Source organism: Sinohyriopsis cumingii, chromosome 6 (genome assembly GCF_028554795.1).
Source record: "Sinohyriopsis cumingii isolate HCF-2022 chromosome 6, ASM2855479v2, whole genome shotgun sequence".
Taxonomy (NCBI): domain Eukaryota; kingdom Metazoa; phylum Mollusca; class Bivalvia; order Unionida; family Unionidae; genus Sinohyriopsis; species Sinohyriopsis cumingii.
Genome location: NC_142966.1, coordinates 116779031 through 116802680, shown reverse-complemented (window position 1 = coordinate 116802680; position 23650 = coordinate 116779031). Strand labels below are relative to the sequence as shown.

At 34.9% G+C, this 23650-nt stretch overlaps 2 protein-coding genes across 10 annotated transcripts in view; one reads left to right on the top strand and one right to left on the bottom strand.

Moving 5' to 3' along the window:
* Window positions 1-8120, bottom strand: part of LOC149797805 (pericentriolar material 1 protein-like) — a 135330-nt gene extending 127210 nt beyond the window's left edge. For 7 of the 8 annotated variants that reach the window (XM_089962781.1, XM_089962786.1, XM_089962783.1 and 4 more), the window contains exons 1-2: window positions 7985-8120; window positions 4237-4394 (exon numbers count right to left, since the gene is read on the bottom strand). In XM_089962781.1, the coding sequence (XP_089818907.1) occupies window positions 4237-4392 (156 nt within the window). In that variant the 5' untranslated portion in view covers window positions 4393-4394; window positions 7985-8120. Of the gene's footprint in view, window positions 1-4236; window positions 4395-7934; window positions 7955-7984 lie in introns of those variants that run through there. The other variant, XM_089962782.1, reaches the window with a different exon arrangement.
* A 197-nt stretch (window positions 8121-8317) lies between these two features.
* The window catches only part of LOC149797804 (trafficking protein particle complex subunit 2-like), a 28015-nt gene continuing 12682 nt past the window's right edge, over window positions 8318-23650 (top strand). The window contains exons 1-5 of one of the 2 annotated variants that reach the window (XM_089962779.1): window positions 8327-8411; window positions 9703-9894; window positions 16692-16806; window positions 17084-17231; window positions 19165-19250. In XM_089962779.1, the coding sequence (XP_089818905.1) occupies window positions 16711-16806; window positions 17084-17231; window positions 19165-19250 (330 nt within the window). In that variant the 5' untranslated portion in view covers window positions 8327-8411; window positions 9703-9894; window positions 16692-16710. Of the gene's footprint in view, window positions 8412-9702; window positions 9895-16691; window positions 16807-17083; window positions 17232-19164; window positions 19251-23650 lie in introns of both variants that reach the window. The other variant, XM_089962778.1, reaches the window with a different exon arrangement.

Genomic DNA, 23650 nt, shown 5'->3' with positions numbered 1-23650 from the left:
ACTGGAAAGGCACACTTCTTGATTACTTTTTCAATCCATCCACAAAAGCTTCTTTACCACAACCGTGCTCCTTTCAGGTTCACATTCAAGTGTGCATGTGTTTGTACGAATACTGTGACAAAATGAGGTATGCATGTGTTTGCAAAACAGATGGAAAGAAAAACACAAGAAATCCTTTTTGAATACTAGTTTTGCAATAGTAATGGAATGAAGATGCTTTCATGGCAAATCAATAAGCATGAGTTATCTTTAGATAAATGTTACCTAGTACAGGACTTAATAAGGATAACACGTATTAAGTGTAAACTAATTCTTGTCTCCTAAAAATAAAGCCCTATCATCTAAGCAGTCTATTCTAGAGCTAAAAATGTATGGAGAAAATCACCCCTACCATAATTTGAAGAAAAATTGGTGGGGGGGGGCTAAATACAAAAGAGATTTAACAAAACAAAATAAAACAGGTTTATGATTTGTTTTGCATATGGTTGATTATTTTTGGCATGATGATTAAGGCTGCAACAATTACATGTGCAAATGGTTTACTTTAGTTTAGTAACTGTAAACATTTCAAAAATCAGTAAACAGTTAAACAAACATGCATGTGATTGTCACTGACACAGGAACTACTCTTTCTAATTAAATCATATATTTCCACATTTCCGCCTCGAAGATTGATTGATTTTTCCGTTAATTCCTTTTATTTAAAGTGTGTATCTGTGACATTCGTATCTAATGTGGCATTGCTATAAAAAGCTAAAACTGATGCAAACTTGTTATAACACACATTACACAACAGGCTGATGTAGTGACGATGCTGAAAACAATGTCTTTAAACTACATTAGTTACTTTAATCAATATGCTATCTTCAATTAGTAACATTTTATTTTAAAGAACTAAAATTTCAGGTCTGCAACCCACTGCATCATTTCTAAGCCATTTTGGATCCTACAAAAGCATTCCAAGTGCATCTTTGGGTCACTACTGCAGTTTCATTATCAATTTTTTCATCATATACACATATGTAACACTATGAAACAATATTATGACAATCCAAGTGATATTTTAATTAAATGTCAGATATTCAAAAAGATGTGTCTTACAAACTGAATGCAATCTACAGCAAAAAAAGAAAAAGATAAAGACGTAAAGCAAATGAAACAATTACAAGATGACCAAGGTATGGTATGCAGATTATATTAGCTATCATCTGCTTTATGAGCAGATGATGAGGATGGTTGAGTTTCTAATTATTTGGATCAAACAGCATTCAATTATTGTAAACCATGTACACATGTAGAAATAATTTTTGTAAAGAATGCAGACTAAAAGATGATTCAGGAATTAGCAGGAATTCTGCAGTTCAGCATGCCAGAATAAACCTTGCATACAGCGCTTTTGCCTATATGATCCAAATAAGAAATCCAGGTTTTTTTAAAAACAGTAATGTATTTGGATATGCAAAGAATATACATATTTGTTTTGTTAAATTTCCCTAAGAAAAAACAAAGGGACAAGATGAATCTTCTCCACCTTGAATTCATTAAAACCGCTACTGATTTAAAAGCATCTTAAGATGTTGTTAATATAAAGACTATCCAGCACCAATAATTAATCTGTCTGGCTATTTCTGCCCTAATACATTGAAAAGGCAAGTATAATTAATGCATTTTGACAAAATAAAAATCTTTTATGAAGTTATTAATTTTGCAGTCAATAATCAAGTTATAAATTATAACCAAATAAGAAAATGTAGAGATGCTGTTTTTATGTCTACTAGAAGATGAATGACAAGAGATTCTAAGGCAAACTTCATAAATTATAACCAAATGAGAAAATGTAGAGATGCTGTTTTTATGTCTACTAGAAGATGAATGACAAGAGATTCTAAGGCAAACTTCAAAAAAAAGATCAGTTTACAAAATGAATAAGTAACTGATCAAATATCTGGAATATTAATTATGATTCTGCTAAATGTCTTAAATGGCAATACATTATACCCAGGTTTGATACATTTTTAATAGATTTTCCCCACAAATTGTGATCTGATTAATTACTGACCCCAGAATTTTCTTGTATTGACGAAAATTACACAAGGCCGAGGTCATATATTAATCAGAAATTTGATCATTTTACTAATTTTCAAATCAATACAATGCATCTTTCAAAAACTTTGTTGCATCTTCTATCCTTAATCATTTACTCAATCGTCACTTTCCTTTAACAGATGCTAGGACGGCTAGGACATTGTAAGGAAAGCAGAAGCACTGCAGTTACAATATTATTTGCCATCTATCCTTCTCCCATCCCCATCTTATGTATAGACTCCTACTTGAAGCATTTTATCATCCATCACTCTCAATTTGTACGCTACTTACACTAGTATCTTATATTGTAGTACTCTTAATATATTTTAATACTTCTGCTACACTTTGGTTCCATAGTAACAACAATGAATGTGGACAGTTCTTGTTGTTGCATGTTGTTGTTGTTGTTGTAGGGTTTAATACCATTTTCAGCACACGATAGGCTATACATGGTGGCCAGTATTAATGGTGGAGGAAAACCACGGAAAGAACCACCGACCCATGAGAAGCTACTGGCAAGCTTTCTCACATACCCATATTAGCCGAATCTGAGACTCGAACCCACGGAGACAGAGGTGAGATGGCAGTTATCCATAACGGAGAGCGCTTTAGACCACTCAGCCACTCGGTGGACAGTTCTAGTAATCAAAAGGTACAATGACAAAACGTGCTTGACAAGTGTACCAAGTTTGATTGAAAAAATATGAATGGTTTGAGAATTAATCTGTGGAAACAGAAATGTTTAAGAACAGACAGACAGATTGAGCATTAGTAAAATTTTTGCCATACTACATACCATAAGGATATTAAAAAACTCAATTTGGGGAGAAATCTAAAAAAAAGTGTAAAAGCATTGGTCACTGTTGACTACTAGCACTGTACACACTAATATGCTAAGACTTCTATTGCAAAGTTTTTGAAGCTTTTGATGATGGATCAATGGAAGAAAAGTATATCATGGATGAAATTAATAGTACAGCACACCAAAATTATCACGTACCACTCTGTAAAACAAATTGTAAAATTACAATTTATACAAGACCTGTTTAAATTTTAATCCAGTGAAAACTGCAAACTTTATGCAAATATTTGTCAATACTGTACAATTTATCAAAAATTATACAATCAACAAAATCTGTTTTATTAGGTTAGATAATGAGCACACAACAGAAAAATATGTTAATTGGTGAAAACTTTCAAGCTGTGATTAATATGATTATTTACCTAAGAAAAACATTAATTTAAATAATCAACAATTTAAATTTTCTTAAACTATGTTGGTAGATGACACTTATTCTGAATACTCACTGGGTAATATTCTTTGTCTTATTTTATTTTTTATATACTGACTATTCATGAATATCATGGACCCAGATTTTCTCACAAACTTTATCCTGGATATGTGATAATTTATTAACAGCAGAGCTGTGTTAATATTTGAAAATAGGATTAACTACTGGTGAGATTACACAAAAGCTAGTGATGAAAAGTATACATTTTTTTCAGAGTAAAATGTAGGCTAGGTGTTAAAATAGACAAAATCTCTAGTTAGATAAACTTTAAATCAGGTTGTCCTGATAATTCAGTTTAAACATTTTGCTTCTGTGTGGTTGCTGTAAATATTACTTACAAGTCTAGTCCAAGTCCAAACAACATAGACCATGATCTGCTATCACATAATCTGCCTGAAGATCAGGGTCTATGTTATTTCTCATACTGATTACTCAGAAACTCAGATGGTGCATTATGAGATGATAGATCTGGTCTCTGCAGTGTGCACTTAGACTCAACGTATAAGCCAGTATATACGATACCCTTGAAAACATTAAAAGCACAATTACATAGTCCTAGAATACACAGAACACAAATAATTTAGCTTTTAAAAAAAAGAACTTTGAGGCATCCATGCATGTCAAATATTAAGATTCAAGTTGAAATATGAATCTAGTTTAAAAGTGAATTATCCAAAATATGGTGCCATGTTTCTTTATCATCAGACAACTGAGGAAAGACTGAAAAATTTAAAACAGTTATCACTTGTCAGCTCTTAATTAGGCAAGAAGCTGATAAAGACTATTACTTTATCTATGCAAATAATGTGGCACTAATTTGTTATGTAATAGTTTCTATCAGGACATCAGTGAATTGTACCCAGTTATTTGGTCTAAGATCATTTGGTATGCTATGAATGCTAAGGTTGTCCTCCTTGTCTGATGCACTGGTGGATCTCTGCCAGCTACTTCTTTGACGTGACTCAGAGGCCGATGTCCTTGGCTTGGAGTGACCACGACCCCCGGTTGCCATCATACCTGTCAAAATTAGAAAGAAACCAAAAAAGGTAAAAACACAGAGAAGGCGTATTATATGTCCACCCTGTGTTTAACAGTCCTCTATTTAGGCTATAGTAGCGTATCACTGACTCTTAAAATTATTGACCAACAGGTTTCAATGACCCAACTTTGTGTCATGGTAAGCATTCATGACTTAATGTATATAAATCATTATTTTCTTATCAGATGATGACTCTTACCTCTGATATAATCTATAAATGTCATTATTACCTCAACTGCAAGTCATCCACAAATGTTGGTCAAGAAACTTACTCAAGAAAGAGATCTATTTTCACAAAGCCCCTTTTTGTGAGCCAGTAACCTTGACCTTCCCCAAAAATCAACAGGCCTCTACAATATTTTTAAGAGCAAGCCCACCACAAACTTTGGTCAGTGTATATGCTCTAGAATTATAGTTAGTATGCAAAAACATTTTTTTCTCTTTCAATTACAGTGACCTTGGTCTTTGACCCAAAATCAATCAGCTTCTTTTCTTAGCAAATTTGCAAGTCAACCACAAACTTTGGTGAAGGTAGTAGCAAACTGAAACTTTTGTGCAGAATGCCCAATTTGACACATTACAAATATACCAAGTTTAATCCCTTAATCTTGTATGAATTTTATACAATGTAAAAGAAAGTATGACTGAAAGCTGACAACATTCATCTAAGACTTTGATGATAGGACCCACAATGTTGTATACAACACACCTGTTAATGGTGATGTGTCAGTATACAAACTTTTAATGCTTAATTTGAAACAGATCTTTAATTATAATAAGGAAAGTATGAGGGAAAATTTAAAATAATGACCTATGACTATGACCTTGAAGAAACAACCCTCAATATGGTGCATGAAATTATTCTATTGATAATGTGTCGGTATCGAAACTTTCATCTCTAAAGCTGAACTGGCACTAAATAGAAAATGTGATGGAAAAGCTAAAATACAGACCTGTGATGTTGACTTTGAAGACAGGACAAACATTACAGGTCACAACACATCTTCTAATGATTATGTCATAAGCATACTGTGGAGTTGAGAAAATACATAAGCAGTGGCTGGAGTTGAAACTGGGGTTTAACAGAGAGGCATGAAGCCATATGTATCAATGCTAGAGGCTAATCCAGAAAGTCTGGACTATACTTAACTTCAGGTAGAGATTATGCCTACCTTGTCTCAAAGCACAGCTAAGTGTGAGAGAAGTTTCTCCGTTATGAATGAAGATCAAGACAAAAGCTCAGATGTTATATGAATCAAGATTCACTGGCTGATCAAATAAGAGCCTCAAATATACAAACTTCTGTGCATATCTCTGAACCTGCTCCTACCACCCCACCCCATAACCCTGTAGTTGTCTTCTGCTAAAACAGTGAGGCACATACAAAGGAAATGTAGATGTAGAAAGGAACCCATGAAGCAATCCTTTGATGTCCTTTCAACTGCTGATGACAATCCTCCAACTCGGTCATCTGACGATGAGAAAGATCAGCCTTAACTGACATTTGATGCTATACTAACAAACTCTGGCTCAGGCAGTGACTCTGGGTCTCAAGCCAATGCCCACTCTGACTGTAATAATGACTAGTACCATGTACCTGATTCTGCTGAAATTCAAGTTCATTTTTCTATGTTGTCTCATGATATCTGTTACTAGTTTATTCAAGTATATTGTTTTGAAGAAATTGATAACTGTAAAACTATTGCAAAAGTTATGCAGAATCCTGATGTGGTCAAGTAATAAATAAGACATACATCAATCAAACAAGTTACTATTTTATATTTGCAAATTAAAACATGTAGAAGCAAATTTCAGTGCTACAAAAAAAAAAAGCACTGAACAGGCACTATGTGGTCTATACTGGTAAGTGGACACCATTTTTGCTGTGTCACTGAGAGGGACTTTAATAATCATTCACTTTATAATAAAATTCCAACACCGGTTTCATGTAACAGATCTAAAATTGATATTGCAAAAGTTGCAAATGATTCACAATAAAAACGTTCCACTGCCAGTTTTGTATTCTGCACCATGTTACATTTCTAAATAAAATTTGAATCCAGTCATTTGATCTACTGAATCATGTCTGAATCTGTTTTATTTATGCTTTCAGTAGGTACGAGATAATGTGAGTCTGAAAGTGAAAAAAAGTAAAAATACTTAAGGTAAAATTAAGCAAATTTAGCAGCTAGATTTTCTTCAATTTTGTTTTGAGAAAAGCAAATAATTATACTAACTTAAATCTCCATATGAGGGTAGTTGCAGAAATATGTCAGAATGGGAACAGGGGGAAAATATAGATTTCAACTCTTTTTGAAGCATTTCTACTAGTTCCCATGCTTCATGGGTGCAGTACAATTCTTACAATTAAAAAAAAGATAAAATCATCAGCTAAACAGACACAGAATTTTATTTTGGATAGCAATGCTGTAAAAGAATAGGTCCCACACTGGCCAATTTAACAACAAAGACTGAACCTTAAGCAAACAATATACGTGCAGAGTGAAATTTTGTTAAAACTATAAAAACAAAGTGTAACCAAGTATGTAATAATCAGTATGAGTCATCCTTGGTGTGTGAACCTATTGCTTATTCTTTATAAATGTAAATTTGTAAATTCTTTTAACCTACAAAACTGGCAAAGAGTATACTTGATAAATGTTTTACTGGTGTAGGTACTTTCATAACATAATGTACCACTGTAGTCTGTTTTACTTGTTTTGTATTATAGGTGCTTTTTTGCTTGACATCAAAGACATTATTTTCAAGTTGCCATCAAAAAAGTACACATCATAATAATCAAAATTTTAAGCACACTACACCAACAAACAAAAAAGCTGATTTTATGACTTATGACAATATGGATGCTTGTACTCCTATGACAAATTAAATAAGTCCCAAAATCTTGGTATTATTTTCTAAATACAGTTTACAATAAAATCTAATTATTCCTCACTTCACAGGATATAAATATGATGGATTAAGTGTGTGCAGAGTGTCAGAGCACATACACATGTCCTTAGACTTTTGATTAAGACAATAATTTGGTACCGACCATCAATTAACAGCAGTTTTAATCTTCTCATTTGCTAAGAATTGGCACACATACGGCTTTATCCAATCCCTTTACCATCAAATGAACATTACACAATTGATACTAGCATTGCAAAAAATGGATCAAATACAAGTTCTTACAAAGCAAAAAAAAAAACCAAAAAAAAACCTGAGTACTGTGCAATTAACTATTGGAAGTCTCGTGCGTCCAAAATCAAAACTACACGCATTGTTATGCAGACTGAAATCAGTCAAAATTATTGGTTAAATCTTACCATACCAATTACATTACTGCAGAAAAAACGCCAGTATTATGCAATCTTTAGCACATTACGGTTATGATACCCAACGAAAACTGACAATTTGCATCCAATTGCCTATTCAACGACAATATACTCATGTTACCGTAGTTAAGGGGGGAAGGGGAGAAGGGGGATCCGATGGATTAATTTTCACGTACACACCTAATAAGCAGCTAAACTTCCATACTGATAATGCATAATTGTGACCTTACATGCGTCTTCAAAATCCTGACCTAGTTTCCTGATATAATTAAACTAAGCGTGATACACTTATGTTGACGAAAATGAAATAAAGTTTTTTCGGACTTGTTTTCTGATCAAAATGTAGCCTCCATTTTGACGCTGCGTAAGAATATAAAAAGAGGTAAATAAATATAATCAGATAGAAGTAAGAATCATTTTTATAACTCTTTTCAAGATTTCTAAATATTTTTAATCAAAATTTATGAATACAATTTTTGGGTTAATCAATAAAACGTTTAACATGATCTAAAATTTCTAATGGATTTGTTTTCTTCAGCGATATATGACGCTTTACGGAAGTTGTGATATTTCTCTAGGTTCCCGCTATTTCCGGATGACAATCGTCTGCCAACACCAAACACCCCTTGCTTGATTTTAACGATACAGTTTGCTATGGTAACAAAACACAAACGGAATTAAAACAAGATCGCAGGCTATTTTAAATTCCTGATCATAATCGTGTTTTTCTTATGTAGACTTCAGTTCACTAAAGCCCACATATAATCAGTTTAGTATAAAAGGGAAACCGGAGCGGAGCACCTTCATAAGCAAAACTACGGATGTATCCCTTTTTTAATAATTGTCGTGTATTATTCAAATATGTAATTAAGGTTTCCAATCCGATTGGTAATCAAAGACACTGGTTCACTTGCATGGGTCAGAGTGGTCACGAGTCGCGTCCGACATTTTTCGTCTTGTGTTCCTTATGTGGACAGTGACCCAAAAAAATACTTATCAGGGGAACCGTTTTTCATTGTAGGGCTATGATGACGGCTGTGAGGTCAGCGCATTCCTGTTAATGAGCTGGAATTAACAGAAACCACACATAAGATAACCGCTTACAATAGGGCCTAGCAATGTTAAGCGACTTTACATTGAACCCACCCAGCATGAAATCAATAAAAAAATATGATATGTTTTCTCAGAAATAACAATATTTTATCTCACATGATCCAGAATTTTGAATGCTACATTTTTTCTTTACATTGGCATCTAAAGATCCCTTGATACAAACAGCAATGAAGAATTAGAAAGTAATGAAGAATTAGAATAGGCTGTGAAACTTAGCAATCCGTTGATGCTGCATCAGAGCATATAATCTGTAAAATGCTAGATAAACAGCTTATTTTCGATTATTAAAGTTGAAGATATTCTTTGGTCACTTAATTATAGAAGCCCCTTGAGAGAATATATTCCGACATTTATTTGCAAAGTAAACACCAGTTTGATGGAGACAGAATCAAATTATTAATGTCTTCATTAAATTGAAAATTGTTTGTTTTTGGTTTGTTTTTTTAAATAAATTTAATATTTAAATTTCTTTCTTACTAACAAGAATAAGCCAGAATAAAAAATAACAGTTGTAAAGGAGGGTGTCTTCTAATATGCACAGCTATGTTATTCTCATTTTTTAGCACCAAAAAGACAGCAGTTGTGCATGAAACATATTTTTAAACCCTACCTTTATTTCATTGATAAATTTCATATATTTCAATTTGAGTGGCAAATTTCTCTTTGAAAATTTGCAGTTTTAGAATAGAATCTGTTGGATGTGCTCAAGTGCGATAACTGTTTCTTGTGCAGCAACTTTTACAATCACTTTACCACACAGAAAAATAAAAACAAAAGCACAGTGTGATCTTAGTCTTTTCTCTTTATTATACCCACCTACATATTTCTGTTTCAGATCTTGCTTGAAGTTACATATAGATGTGCACTTGATCCTCATTAGGTTTACATAGTACTGCCCCGGTGGCCTAGTGGTTAGAGCGTCCGCCTTGGATGCGGGAGGTCGTGGGTTCGATCCCCGGCCGAGTCATACCAAAGACTTACAAAAACGGTACTAACAGCTGCCTCGCTTGGTGCACAGCATTAAGAGGTTAGTTTTAGGACTGGTCGGCCCGGTGTCAGGATAATGTGACTGGGTGGGGCATCATGCTACATGTCTGCGGCATGATTTCCCAGTGCTAGACATCACTATAAACTGCCACATTGCAGACATCGTAGCGATATGACTGAAAAATTGTTAAAGCTACGTTAAAAATCAAAATCACATCACATCACATTAGGTTTACATAGTCTTCAGGCCTAATGGCTGTTTTGAGCATTTCTTAATATGATCACTTGTTACCTGGATGGCAGAATACTATTGAGTAAGTGTTGAATAGAGAGATATTTGCTTATTTTATGAAAAGCAATGAAGTCTATAATAGATGCATATGATGCCTAAACCTTCTAATTTGATATTAAAATAGGTAATATTATAATAGGTATGTGGATTTTTTAAATTTGTTCTGCGCATTGAACTCTTATTGAGACTAAAAACTACCTACCTAAACCATCAAAGGAATACAAAGCAGTATGAATCTAGGGAAAGATCTTCCAGTTTTTGCTGGCATATGAGTTTTTGAGGGTTTTCTGGTACAATATAAAGTAATCTTTATTCATACTGTGCATCGTGTAATATTTTCACAGGAATCATGAAACATGGTAGAGAGATGCATCTTGTTGAATACTACACCTCGTTAAGAAAAGTGACCAATATTTCTGTACTCAATAACTTGGCATAGCTGCCAGGTGTCCTTTGTTTTTCCCATATTTGTCACATATTTTTGACGTGAATAAGGGTGTATATTTTTCTTGTTAAAAATCCGTTTTTTATTTTTAAAAATTAAAATTTTCTTGCAATTTTCTGTTTAGAACAGGCACCTTGTTCCATTTCATATATAAGAATATCGAGTTCTAAAATGAGTTTGGTTCATTCGAAATTAAGGCTACTGTGTCAGTCTTTAAGCACCATATTGATTGGCTATCACTGTATCTCATCTTTGTAATATTCAACATCTAGTCGTGTTGACAAGGAAAGCAGATGATTCAGAATTTTCTCCAGTGAAGAAAACAAAATAGAACTGGAAGGACAATTATGCCATCATGTTTAGATTTGTGAAACCATCACGTAAAGCAGAAAACTTTGCATTTTGAAAATTGTGTAATGCAGTTTTGCTATTGGTCATGCAGGCACCCATGACAATACAGTAGCATTATGAAGCTAATAAACATCAGCTTGCTGCTTCATCATCAACAACTCATCCTGAGCTTACTATGTTTATAAATACCAAAGAGAATCTTAATGTAATTCGATCAGAGTTTGGTTTACTAAATTTCTTTTAGAAATGAACCTTCCTCTTTCAATTACTGATGTTGCAGGTGATTTATTTTGCATACTTTCCAGACAGTACAATCATTAAAAATTGTGCTTGAATCAGATCAGCAAGAAAATCACGCAGATTTCTGATCATCAGGGTAAGATGGTACATTGGAATTGATATAGATTGGAAAAAAGAACAAAGTGTGGAAAAGGTTCCTATAAATAGCCTGTGTCTGAGTGTGTGTCGCACTCTTGCACCTTCTGAATGGAACAGGGTGCCTATTCAGAAGGTGCAAGAAACACATGTATCTTTGACATTAAATAATTATGTTAATTTCCTGCTTTACTGATGGCTGTAGATGTTGTAAATAGTTACATATGCATTAAAGTTTTAAAAATCTGTATTTGTTTCTGAAAATCAGTATTTTGTCATAAGCGGTCAGTATTTTTGTACTCGGGTTGGTAGCTATGATTTGGGTTCAGTCTCAAACCTTAGTCATGCCAGAATCCTCAGATTACATGATTTTATGTATCTATGCTAGTACAACCCCATTACAATAAAAGAAGTTCACTATGACCTACATTTCACATTTTAATGGTTTGGGGTGTTGCATATAGCTTTTGATCACAATCCTATGTTTTATTGGACACATCCGATACAAGACCACTTGATAACTTATGATAGTGCCTGGTAGAACTATTTACTGATCTAATGGATTTATAATGGCTAAGGATTTTGGGATACAACTGTATGACCTGTATTTCTTGTTTCAGTGAGTTTGATTAAATTATGTGCACAGGGTTCATTCATTGGGAGTTTTATATGTTCCACTTTTAAAACATTATAGTTGGATGCATCTCTGTTAGTACTACACTCTTACAACCAATGAAACTATGACATATATTTTATGCTTTTCTAACATCGGTTAAGAATTTGTATTTAAGACCACATAGATTCTTCTATGTTATGTACATCCTAGGGAGTCATGGTAGTTCAGCAGGTTGAGCATTAGACTTAATCCAAGGCTCATGAGTTTGATTCCCAGTCATGTATATACATACTTTATGTGTGTGCACTTCTCTGTCTATAACCCATGAGCAACAGGTCTGTATACATTGATCACTGCATATGCTTTGGTGAGGGTGCTAGGAAATGAGAGACTAAACTTTGGGTAACAGTTTGGGGAAAATGGATTGCTAGCAACTTTCACTCACACTTTACAATTTTAATAGTCCTACACAAGTATTCATTTAATGGATTTTAAAAATTATGATCATTAGAACTTAAGAAGTCAATTAAAGTACAAAAGTTGATGGAAGACTTTTAAAATGTAGCTAGTTGACATGCAGTGCTCAAAATTTTAGAAAACTTCTACCCAGAACCCATTGATCTTAATAATCGGCTATCCATGTACTCAATCAAAGGGAAATTGTACCGTGTACAAACCTGAAGTTAATTCCTAATTTATTTTATTTACAGTATTCTATAAATATTGTAATGTCTTCTGGATGATCTGGTACAATGTGCAAGAATTCATCCTCATTGTCTGATAAAGTTCTGAAATCCTCAATCGTCATCATGTAAATTGTCTTAGCTTAGTCATCATAAACAGGGATGGTCCTGGCTTTTAAAAAGCTGTCACCAAAAATATCGCCAACCTCAATATTTGGTCGCCAATTTTCAAAAAGTGTCGCCAGATCAAGTAGTGTACATTTGTTCAAGTGTTAATTTAGTCTATTAATGTAACAGGCAATGAAAATTACAAAAGATGTGTAGTTAATACTCTAATTACAACAAGCATTAACAAAATGTTACACAGTGTTACATGAAGATCCGTCGCGATTATAGGGCTGCCCACTTGCTGAAGGCAGTTTCAAAGTCTAATTTTTCACACCTGTACATGCTGATTCTCATTAAATTCTCGAGAGATGAGATGCAGAGTTTATTTCTGATGTTAGTTTTTATGAGGTTCATCTTACTGAATCCACGTTCACAGTCTACAGTGCTGACAGGTGACACCAGTAGTCTCTCAGCAGCCCCCCTCCCCTTATGGCTAGCTTCACAAAGCTTGTAGTGAATTGCTTCCTAATTCCCAAGAATGATCACTGAATGCTGTATAAATTTTCTCGACAAGCAAAATATGATCTCCATTCCCACGAATGAAACTTACATGAGTCAACACCTGGCAATATTAAACTGTATATATAAGCATAAATTCACACCCAATTTAGGGATTCTTTCACTCCTGTATTTTGAGAAATAAATAATTGTTATTAATTATGCAAAACTGGTTTTTTTGTGCTATTTCTTGTTGCGGAGTTTAAGTCTCTGCAGCCGTAACATGGATTGATGGCAAAAGGAAAAGACCAATGAGTAAAATGCTGCACTGGCGACAGATATAATTGTGACTGAGATTTTTTTCCATTTGCTTTGTATTTATACGCAGTAGTCGGTACTTCAAACGTTATGTTTTCTATGAAGGTTCAGCAAAACTATTATATTGGTATATGTAAAAAAAAAAAAGCAACAGAAGGATTAGCCATTCAATTAATTGTATCTGTTCTATTCGCGTCTTCAGAAGTCAGTCAGTTGTAGGTATAGTTCGGTAGCATGACTGACAGTATCACAGCATACAGTACTCAGCCCAGATGTCAGCATAGCAGATTATGATGTAACAATACACTGTAAAGATGGGGTTGTTAATACGAACAAAGGATCGTTTGTGTAACAGATTGATTTCAATGCATTGCTTAATCAAGTTTGTGGCTTCCTTTCGTTCTCCCTTTTAATGTATCCAGTCCAAATCCTTGATTGTATGTACAAATTAAATAACCAAAAAGTCTGTCGCCAAAAAAATCGCCAGATGGGATATTTTCGTCGCCAATAAGGAAAAAAAATCGCAATTTGCGACATTGGCGAAGCCCAGGACGATCCCTGATAAATATCATCAGACTATACTTTGCCTCACTGTCATCTGCAGATGCTTATTAGACTGAGATTGAGCCTTGTAAGTAACATTTTGATCGTACAGTTTGTGAAATCTATTCAAGGTTGCAACTGAACTCGTGTCATTTGCACAGCAAGATCAAATAACCCTCCTAAGTTGCCACTGTACCACACTCGTGGCTCTATCAAACAGTTGTCACATGTGAAAACAACCTGTGGGCTTGAGCTCAGTTATTTACTGGAGGAGGCTGACCTTTGCTTGGCACTGAAAAAGTACACATTTGTGGCTCAGTCAATAGGATTGTCCACTTGAAAACAAAGCGAGTGCTGCCTTTATAAGCACTGGCAGAAAACTTGTATGTGGTAAATGGGTACCCTGTGGCTCATTTTATTATCCAATTTATTATCAAGAAACTGATACCTGAGTACCTGGATACCCGTTGGCATCTTTACACATAAATTTGAATATCATTAATGCTTGAATTGCTTCCCTTTTGTGGTCAGAGCATGTGTATTCAGTGTAAACAAATACAAACAAAATGAAGCTTCAAAGCTAGAATTAGCTTCATAAACAGATGGCGCCAAACCCATTATTATGTTTGCACTGGTTTTTCCTAAGATAGTGATTTTAAATGTCACATTGTTGATAGTAAATGTCTATGTTTGTCACTAAAACATTTGGTAGATGGGAGAAACAAAATTAACTGAAAGAAATGGGAAAGACAGAAAATGTGTTTATGTTATTTGAACTTTAAATTTATTTTCGAATACATTACTGCAAGTCAGAAAAAGAGTCTAATGACAAGACCGATACGGCAAAAGTAGCAACATAGGAGTTGTCTACGGCATGTGATTTTAAGAAGAAAATAGACTGGCTTTATAGATGTTACTGAGATGTTGACATCTTTTGTAATGGGCTTAGACAATGTGCAAATTAGTTTGTATTATCATACCAAAGGAAAATTAAATTCTCAGCTGTATTCAAATAAATCGAGCTTAGCTGTACTTAATTACGATTTCAAGAAAGTTCTAGTGGCATAGCTGTAACTGATGACTTTTTCACATTTAAATAAAAGAGGGTTTGTCACATTTATAATGATAATATTGAAACTTACATTCACAAGTTATCAGGGAACTTTAAAACTACTAAAAGCTTCACTTAGGTTATCAAAGTCATCATTGATCACATCGTGTTTTTTTGTATAGAAAACTATCCTATAGAATTTCACCCAGGAATATTATGTTTTTTATCAGTTATTTTTGTTAATTGACATGAAGCTGATTTGAAAATTCATCACTTACTTAACAAGCATTTCCAGTAATGTCCAGTTGTAGTTATTTTATTTCACTAGGCCCTCAGAAAAGGCCAGGAAAAAGATAATAAAACGTAATTGCTGGTTTTTTCTTCTTCTTTCATTTAATTATGGCACAGGCTATGCATTTTGTTCGCAAGGTGGGATATGTAATGGGCACACTACCAAATAATATAGTCAAAAAGCACAGATGGGAGGGACTGATGTGTAGTACAGACCCAGAGAAAAAAAGTTTAGACTTTTTATAAGTGTAGGTGATAAACTTTCACACCTTTTGTCTCACACTTAATAGCTTTAGAATGTTGAAACAATTGGAAGAACATAATGACCAAATATATGTATAGGATAATTATTGGCACCTTTTATTCAATGTCCAACATTGTGACAAATCATATTCCAGTTTAAATCTTACTGCACCAGTGTGAGTCGTTCCATTTATTTTCAGTGTAAACTATTGTAAAACTCAATTTCTTCATAATTTCACTAGTTTTTACTTTCTGGGCTATAATGTTTTTCCTTATTAAAAATAGTTTAAAAAAATTTATACACAAAGCACACCATTCTGTCACAGCAAGTGAAATAAATGGGACTTTTGGATAGTTGTTTTTTGTGTCTGCTGATCGTAACAACTGATCGAAGGGTTGTAAGATATCAGGGACACTCAGACAAGAAAAGCAGCCAAGATAATAGCTACTGCTTAAATGTTATTAATGAACTACATCATTTTCACAACACATTGCATACATAAAATTTTAGAGCAAAAATTCTTGCTTGTCTGAGTGGTTCTGATTTGAACATGCTTCATATTGGATACTGGCATCATGAAAAACATATTCTATGAAAAACTCTTGTCTCTAATTGTATTATAAACAATAATTGTGTAGTGCACCAAAAGCACTAAAGCAGCAGATATTAATTACAACTGATTTTATTGTCTGATTGCTTCTGATTTGTTCAAACATTGTGATGAATTAAGATTAAACCTATTGTAAAAAGGTCTATAGCATGACGGTGAGCTTCACACAGTAAATATCAGCAAAATAAATTTTGTTGAAACAACACTGATGGACATAATTCCACACAGCTTTTGTTTTGTCAGTTAGTCTATGAAGCCGTTTAATTTTATAAGCAAATACTTTACAGACAGTATCAGACTTGAAGAGTGAACTCCAATGTTTTTATGGTACTGTCAAGGTAAATGCATTTCAGTGCATTTGTTAGTTAAACTTTAATACTATCAGTACTTTATAAAATCATTTTCTTTACAGACCTGAGCTACCTACAGAGATGTCAGGAAATTACTATTTTGTGATTGTAGGCCATCAGGACAATCCTGTATTTGAAATGGAATTCTTTCCCCAGAATAAGACAAATGATCCAAAGGTATATGTTAAAGCTAGTTAGTTTGCTCTTTTTTAACTCTTATTTTCTTTAATATATCTATCTATCTATCTATCTATCTATCTATCTATGTCTGTCTGTCTGTCTATCTATCTATCTATCTATCTATCTATCTATCTATCTATCTATCTATCTATCTATCTTCTTGCAGAAAAAGCAAAAAAAAAAGCTTCTGTTTGCTTATCATGAAAATATAACAATCAGATTTTTAAATAAAAGCTCACTGCATAATTATAAATGATTTGATGATTTGTTTCAGAAAGAGGATCACCGGCACCTGAATCAATTTGTGGCACATGAAGCACTTGATCTTGTTGATGAACAGATGTGGTTGACAAATAATATGTATCTAAAGGTGGTGGATAAATTCAATGAATGGTTTGTCTCTGCCTTTGTCACTGCTGGACGTATCCTTCAAATGTTTTTAAAATTATAGTTAAAAATTTTAATATCAGAGCTACAAACTATTTTTTACAATATCGTGAAAATAGTTTTTCACATTGATCTCTAGTTCTTCCAAGGAAATAATTTTGTAAAAATACAGACAATGGATTGGCACAAGGTTCCAACGTTATTATGACATGATGACATAAATGATCATAATTCATCTACAAGGGGGGGGGGGGCTGAGTGGTCTAAAGCGCTCTCCGTTACGGATCACTGCCATCTCACCTCTGTCTGCATGGGTTCGAGTCTCAGATTCGGCCAATGTGAGTATGTGAGAAAGCTTGCCAGTAGCTTCTTGAGGGTCAGTGGTTCTTTCCAGGGCTTTCCCGGGTTCTTCCTCCACCATTGATACTGGCCGCCATGTATAGCCTATCATGTGCTGAAAAATGGCATTAAACCCTACAACAACAACAACAATCACCTACACAGGGAATGCCATTTTGAAGGTGTCACAAATGATGTCAGGCAATCAGATGTCTAATATGTGCAATTTTATATTTGCTTCCTTTCAAGCTGCATTCATTATAGCAAGAAAATCCTATGTTTGATGAAGTTTTGTGTTGTTTTCCTTTTAGCAGATAAAAGACATATAGTGTGCAGGTTAGATGTTAGATCTTAACAGATAAGGAGATTAAGATGCCTAATGATTGTTTTGATCTTAGGACTAATTGCATGTACATGTGTTTTGTCACCTAGCATTGATAATTACTTATTTGCATGTATTTGACCATTATTGTTATATTTTGGGAAGTACTTAAAAGCTCAGCCATAATTTTATTGGATAAACATGAAATTCCATAATTAAATTAAATATGGGGTATATTGATGATATATGACATTTCTTCTTTTTTCCTTATCCCATTTCAAAATAGACCAGTATATTTGTGACATTTTAAATTGCTTGAAAACTTAAGACTCGGGGAGGGGATTATGTCCTACTTTGATTTTGTTGGGATTTCGTCCTAGGAGGATTTAGTCTGTACCCTGAGTAATATACTCTTAAGGATTGAACCAAATTGATAGAAAATTCCAAGTATATTTTCAATGCTCTTTCAAATACTCTGTTTTTTATACTGTGAATTCATTTATTTACTTGGGTACCAATTTTATAATCTGGTATTGATTTTAATATTTTTTAGAAATTAACAGTATTTTGTTGGTGCTTAAATTGATGAATTGGGACAGGAGTTCTGTGCTTTAAATTTATACCCAACAAAATCCATGACAAATTTATACCTGAAAAAAGTGTTGAATTCATAGTATATGAATATCCCTCTGACTATAAAAAAATAGACCAAACTTGACAGTCTAGTTGGATTTTAAAGATGAGATCTCCATAAACAATAGATAAATCATACAACTCGCTTTATCTGTATTATTTTTAGTTGATACGGTTATTGAGAGGAAATGAGACCATAAAAGTGAGAAAGTAAAGGAGCAGAGTTTGTTTATTCATTCTTTAGAGCGTGATCAGCATAATAGTATATTTCTTGGCAACAATGATTTAAATTTTAAAAAATCTGAAGAAGTTCAGTATTTACAGATTATAATAAATGCCTTTCTGAGAATCAGAAAATCTGTCATTTTGTACCTTTTAGGTGCAGTTAAGATAAAACACAGGTTATGAAAAATACATATTCCATTGAAAATATGTCACAGTGAAAATGCAGATTTCATTGAAATTACATGTCCAAATGAAAAGACATGTCCCAGTAGCATTTAGACTATTAGAGATAGCAAACAGATGTGAAAAATGCATGTGTTACTTCTCAAGATCTAGCCTGTGTGAAACTGCTTTCATTCATGTATGTGTGTACACATGTATGTTTGAAGTGCTGGAAAAGATGCATCTGGTTACGGTTGAAGTTGTTTGTTTTCTTTAACATTTCTAAGGTATGAGGTTCATTATGCTTCATGATGTGAAGAATGAAGATGGCATAAAGAATTTTTTCACTGAAATGTATGAAACATATATTAAGGTAAGATCACATCAACATATCATGGCGCATTGTCTGAATACTTTGATTCTCCTCATGCTCTTGAGCCAGCAACATTCAGAGCATTTTCAGCATAGGAAGAATGAAGGATAGTGATGCTTGGCAATGTCTGTGAATGGGCCTAACATGTCCATAATGTTGTTAATCAAGACCCACTGTTGGGCGGTTAGACTAGGCAGGTCTCAGAGAGTAGCGTAAGCCTACAAGAGTTGTGTTTGTTCATATAACGAAACTAACATATTGTATGCAGAATTTCAGCATGTCTGGACATCCAGGATGAGTTTCTTATGGGCAGTGCCAAATGTTTCCTGATGCGCTTCGAGCTGCTGTTGTGCCAGAATGGAGTGCCGGAACTTGCTGACTATGGATTGCGAGATTGCCAGAACATCTTTGATGGCTTATTGCGACAGAATGTCATCACTCAGAATGTGCAAAAATATTGATGCTGTCAAGTTCAGCCAAACGCATTACTTTAACCATGTTTGCACCTCCGTCACACAGAAGAATATAGATATGAGTTTTGGGAATGTTGTATTCTTCGCATAATTTGTCCAGTTCGCTCGCCAGATATTCTCCTGTGTGTGATTCATTGAGAGGCATTGCTGCTAATATCACCTATTTCCGCTGAAGTCTTCCATTAGCCAGTGTGCCGCAAGACTCAAAAAGGCTATGCTGATGAGTGGGTCTAAATCAGAGATTAAACTAAGGTCAGACTGGACAGAAATTAAATCATTCGCCTTGCATTGTATTGCCTTATACATGTCAAGTATCAAAGACTGCATTTACTTTGAAGTAATTCCAGACTAAACTTGAGTCTTTCGAGATCGACATTATGCATAGGCTTGGTAGTATATTTAATAGTTTACAATTGCTAGGGATTATTAATAATCCAATCAATTCGTGCTTTTAAAATAATATTTTTATCAAGTAAGTTACTACTAAGTTGTCCATGTGGCTGGCTGGATGCACGAACCACGCTGCGTGTTGCGCACTGAAGCAGCTCAGCAGCTGAGGTAACGTTGCTGGTGCCTGCATACCAGTATCAATGCTGCATAATTGGAGTGTCAATTGTCATTGAGCTTGTTTATGAGAATTGGAATGTGTATTGTGATTGACAACCGCTCCAGTGGCCCAGTGGTTAGAGCGTCTGCCTCAGATGAGGGAGGTCGTGGGTTTGATCCCCGGCTGAGTCATGCCAAAGACTTACAAAAATGGTACTGACAGCTGACTGGCTGGGTGCTCAGCATTAAGCATTTAGTGTTAGGACTGGTCGGGCCTGGTGTCGGGATAATGTGACTGGGTGGGACATCATGCTACGTGGCTGCGGCATGATACGCCAGTGCTAGACATCACTAAAAACTGTCACACTGCAAACATCGTAGCAATATACTGAATTTTTGTAAAGCTACATTAAAAATCCAAATTGCACACACACACGCATATTTGAATGTCAGCATTCAGCTGCTTCAGCGTGTGACCGTTATTTGATTAGCAGTATTGCAGGACTGGCTAAAGAATAGATTAACTATTATAGTGAATCATAGTTTCGTAGTAGTTGGAAATTTTGCTAGCTATTTAATCTACCTAGCTGTCAGCTAATGTGTGTGCTGGAAGTTCAACAGCCACACGAGGCCTTATTGGCTGGTTGGCTGCTGTGATTGGGATGAGTGCATCAATGGTATTGATAATTTGTTGTGTGCAGACAATCAGCAGTAGTTTACAGCAAGTGTGTTAAAAAGTATTTACTTTTAAGAATATATTGTCTTTCAATTAACCCCCAAATCAAATTTGTATTCCTTAATTTCCACTATTTAATTCTGATTTAAAATTCAAGTCATGTCAAGATGAATGTTATGATTGAATTTATATTTTGGAAATTTGTTTACATTGGCACCGATTATTTCTGACGATACTGATTATATCGACAGTTCTAATAATCGGCCCGATTAGGAGTATGGGTGATTAATCGGTATAGCTTTAGTCGCAGCTTCATGTCTCAGCCAGTCACAACAGTGGTCCATGTGTTTTAAGAAATCATTAGACAAGAAAACTGGTCCAGATGAATATCTGCTACAAGATTACAATATGGCTGCTATTGCTTAACTGGCTTAATGAAGCTGTTCCATTTTTTGTGTCGTTTTCATGATATTTGTGCTTGTTGCCTGTCTTTGTCTACATTTTTGTGTTCATTATGTATTGGTTGTTCAGTTCGTATGTGTTTCTTCATCTCCATGTTTTGGAAATGAGAACAATTAGACTTTTTCTCATCTGTCTTGCTCCACTGCTACAACTTCCATTTGAACAAACCGCCAACACATGATACTTGCCAGTCAACCCATTTATGCCATGATGGACCTCATTAATTGCTTTAATGACCACTCCTTGGCTGTCCACACTTAATTTTGCTCTAGACTAAACGAACTGGGACTACATTCGTCATTACCTAAATGTAAACAGAAGCTAAAAAAGAAATGTTTCAAAGCTGGCCAGCGTAGAACAGGAAGAATTCCAGTTATCTCCCTTATGCCCTTTCCGGCTCGACAGTTTAAAAATTTGACCGTTAATTTACATAACCTAATTCAAATCCCTATTAATTCGTCAACCTTCATGTCAAATATCCAAGAGATACCACTGCTTATTGCATTATTCAATGCCTAATCATTAGGACCACCGGAAAAGCGCACAGAAATAGTTAATTTTATCAACGACCAGAATATTGACATTTTTTTCTGTGACAGAAACATGGCTAAAAATATCAGGCGATGAGCCCAAGTGTGCGGATCTAACACCCACTGGTTACTTCATCAGAGTCGTTCCCCCGTAACTCTCGCAGAGGTGGAATTCCTGTCATCACAAAGAACTCCATGATCAACCGTCTTAACCACACCACAGCATTCAATTTCGACCACACATCGTTTGAACTAGTCCAAACCGTACTCACACTGGAGCAAAGGTCAGTCCATATTTTCTGCCTATACCACCCTCCTCCTAATAGAAAAAACAAACTGACTGAATCTCTCTTTTTGAAGCAGTTACCGAATCTCCTAGAGTATGGAAATTCGATAGGTAGCAACCTGATTATTCTTGGAGATTTCAACTTTCACTTTGACTGTCACGAAAACCCAAACACATCAAAACCCATAGATTCCATTAATGTTTTCAACCTCAAACAGTCCGTTAACCAACCCACCCATAAACATGGTCACATTTTAGACTGGATTCTTCATAGACCTGATGATAACATTCTACGGTCCTCCCTGGTATTCCATGACCTTGCATCAGATCACCTCTGCATTATATGCCATCTTGACATATCAGTCCCTAACCCTTTATCTGCTACTAAGCGAAATCTCCATATGATAAATAGAACCAAACTAATGCATGACATCAAAGCAAACCTAACAACTTGCTTACCTCCTTCAGCAGAACAACTCGATAACTGCCTGTGGTCATTGCTCAACAAAAATGCCCCAGCTACCAAGTGCAGAGTATCAATTCAAAAGTGTTCTCCTTGGTATAGCAGTGTTAGGGACCCGCTTCAAACTGCTAAAAGAGACCGCGGTAAAGCTGAGAGGCTTTGGCTTTCCACCAGACTCACTATTCATAAGCAAATCTATCAAGCCGCTAAGAAGAATGTCATAAATATAGTCCATGCAGCAAAATCAGCCCACTACACTACTAAGATCATGGAAAGTTCCAGCTGCAAAGAGCTGTTCGAGATTACTAACAAGCTAATGTCAAGGAACAAATGTGCACCACTTCCAACTACCTTCTCTCCAGTTGACCATCCGGACATGTTTGCAAATTTCTTCCGTGAGAAAGTACAAACTATTAGAGATAAGCTTGACACCACAATTTCAATTGACTCGTCTTCACCATACACTTGGGATACAGACTTTGAGCGGCAACCATTAGCAGCATTTGAACATGTCTCTATGGATTTTGTACATACAGTCGTGATGAAGAGTGTACCAAAGTCATGTGAACTTGATCCAATTCCAACATCACTGCTGCTTGAATGCTTAGATCCAGTATTGCCTTCACTAACTGATGTTATTAATACCTCTCTCTCTCTCTCTCATCAGGGGAATTCCAATCATTTTTCAAAACTGCCATTGTAAAGCCTCTGCTGAAGAAACCAACACTAGACCATAACGATTTAAAGAACTACTGCCCAGTTTCTAATCTCCCATTCATATAAAAAATCTTAGAAAAGGTTCTATCCTAGCTTGTATCTCATCTAAATTCAAACAGTCTTTTTAGCAATGTACAATCTGCATATACCCTTGCCACAGTACTGAAACTACTCTTCTAAAAGTAATTACTGACATTCTCTCTGCTTTGGATAGTGGAAAGATTACAGTCCTCACCCTCCTTGATTT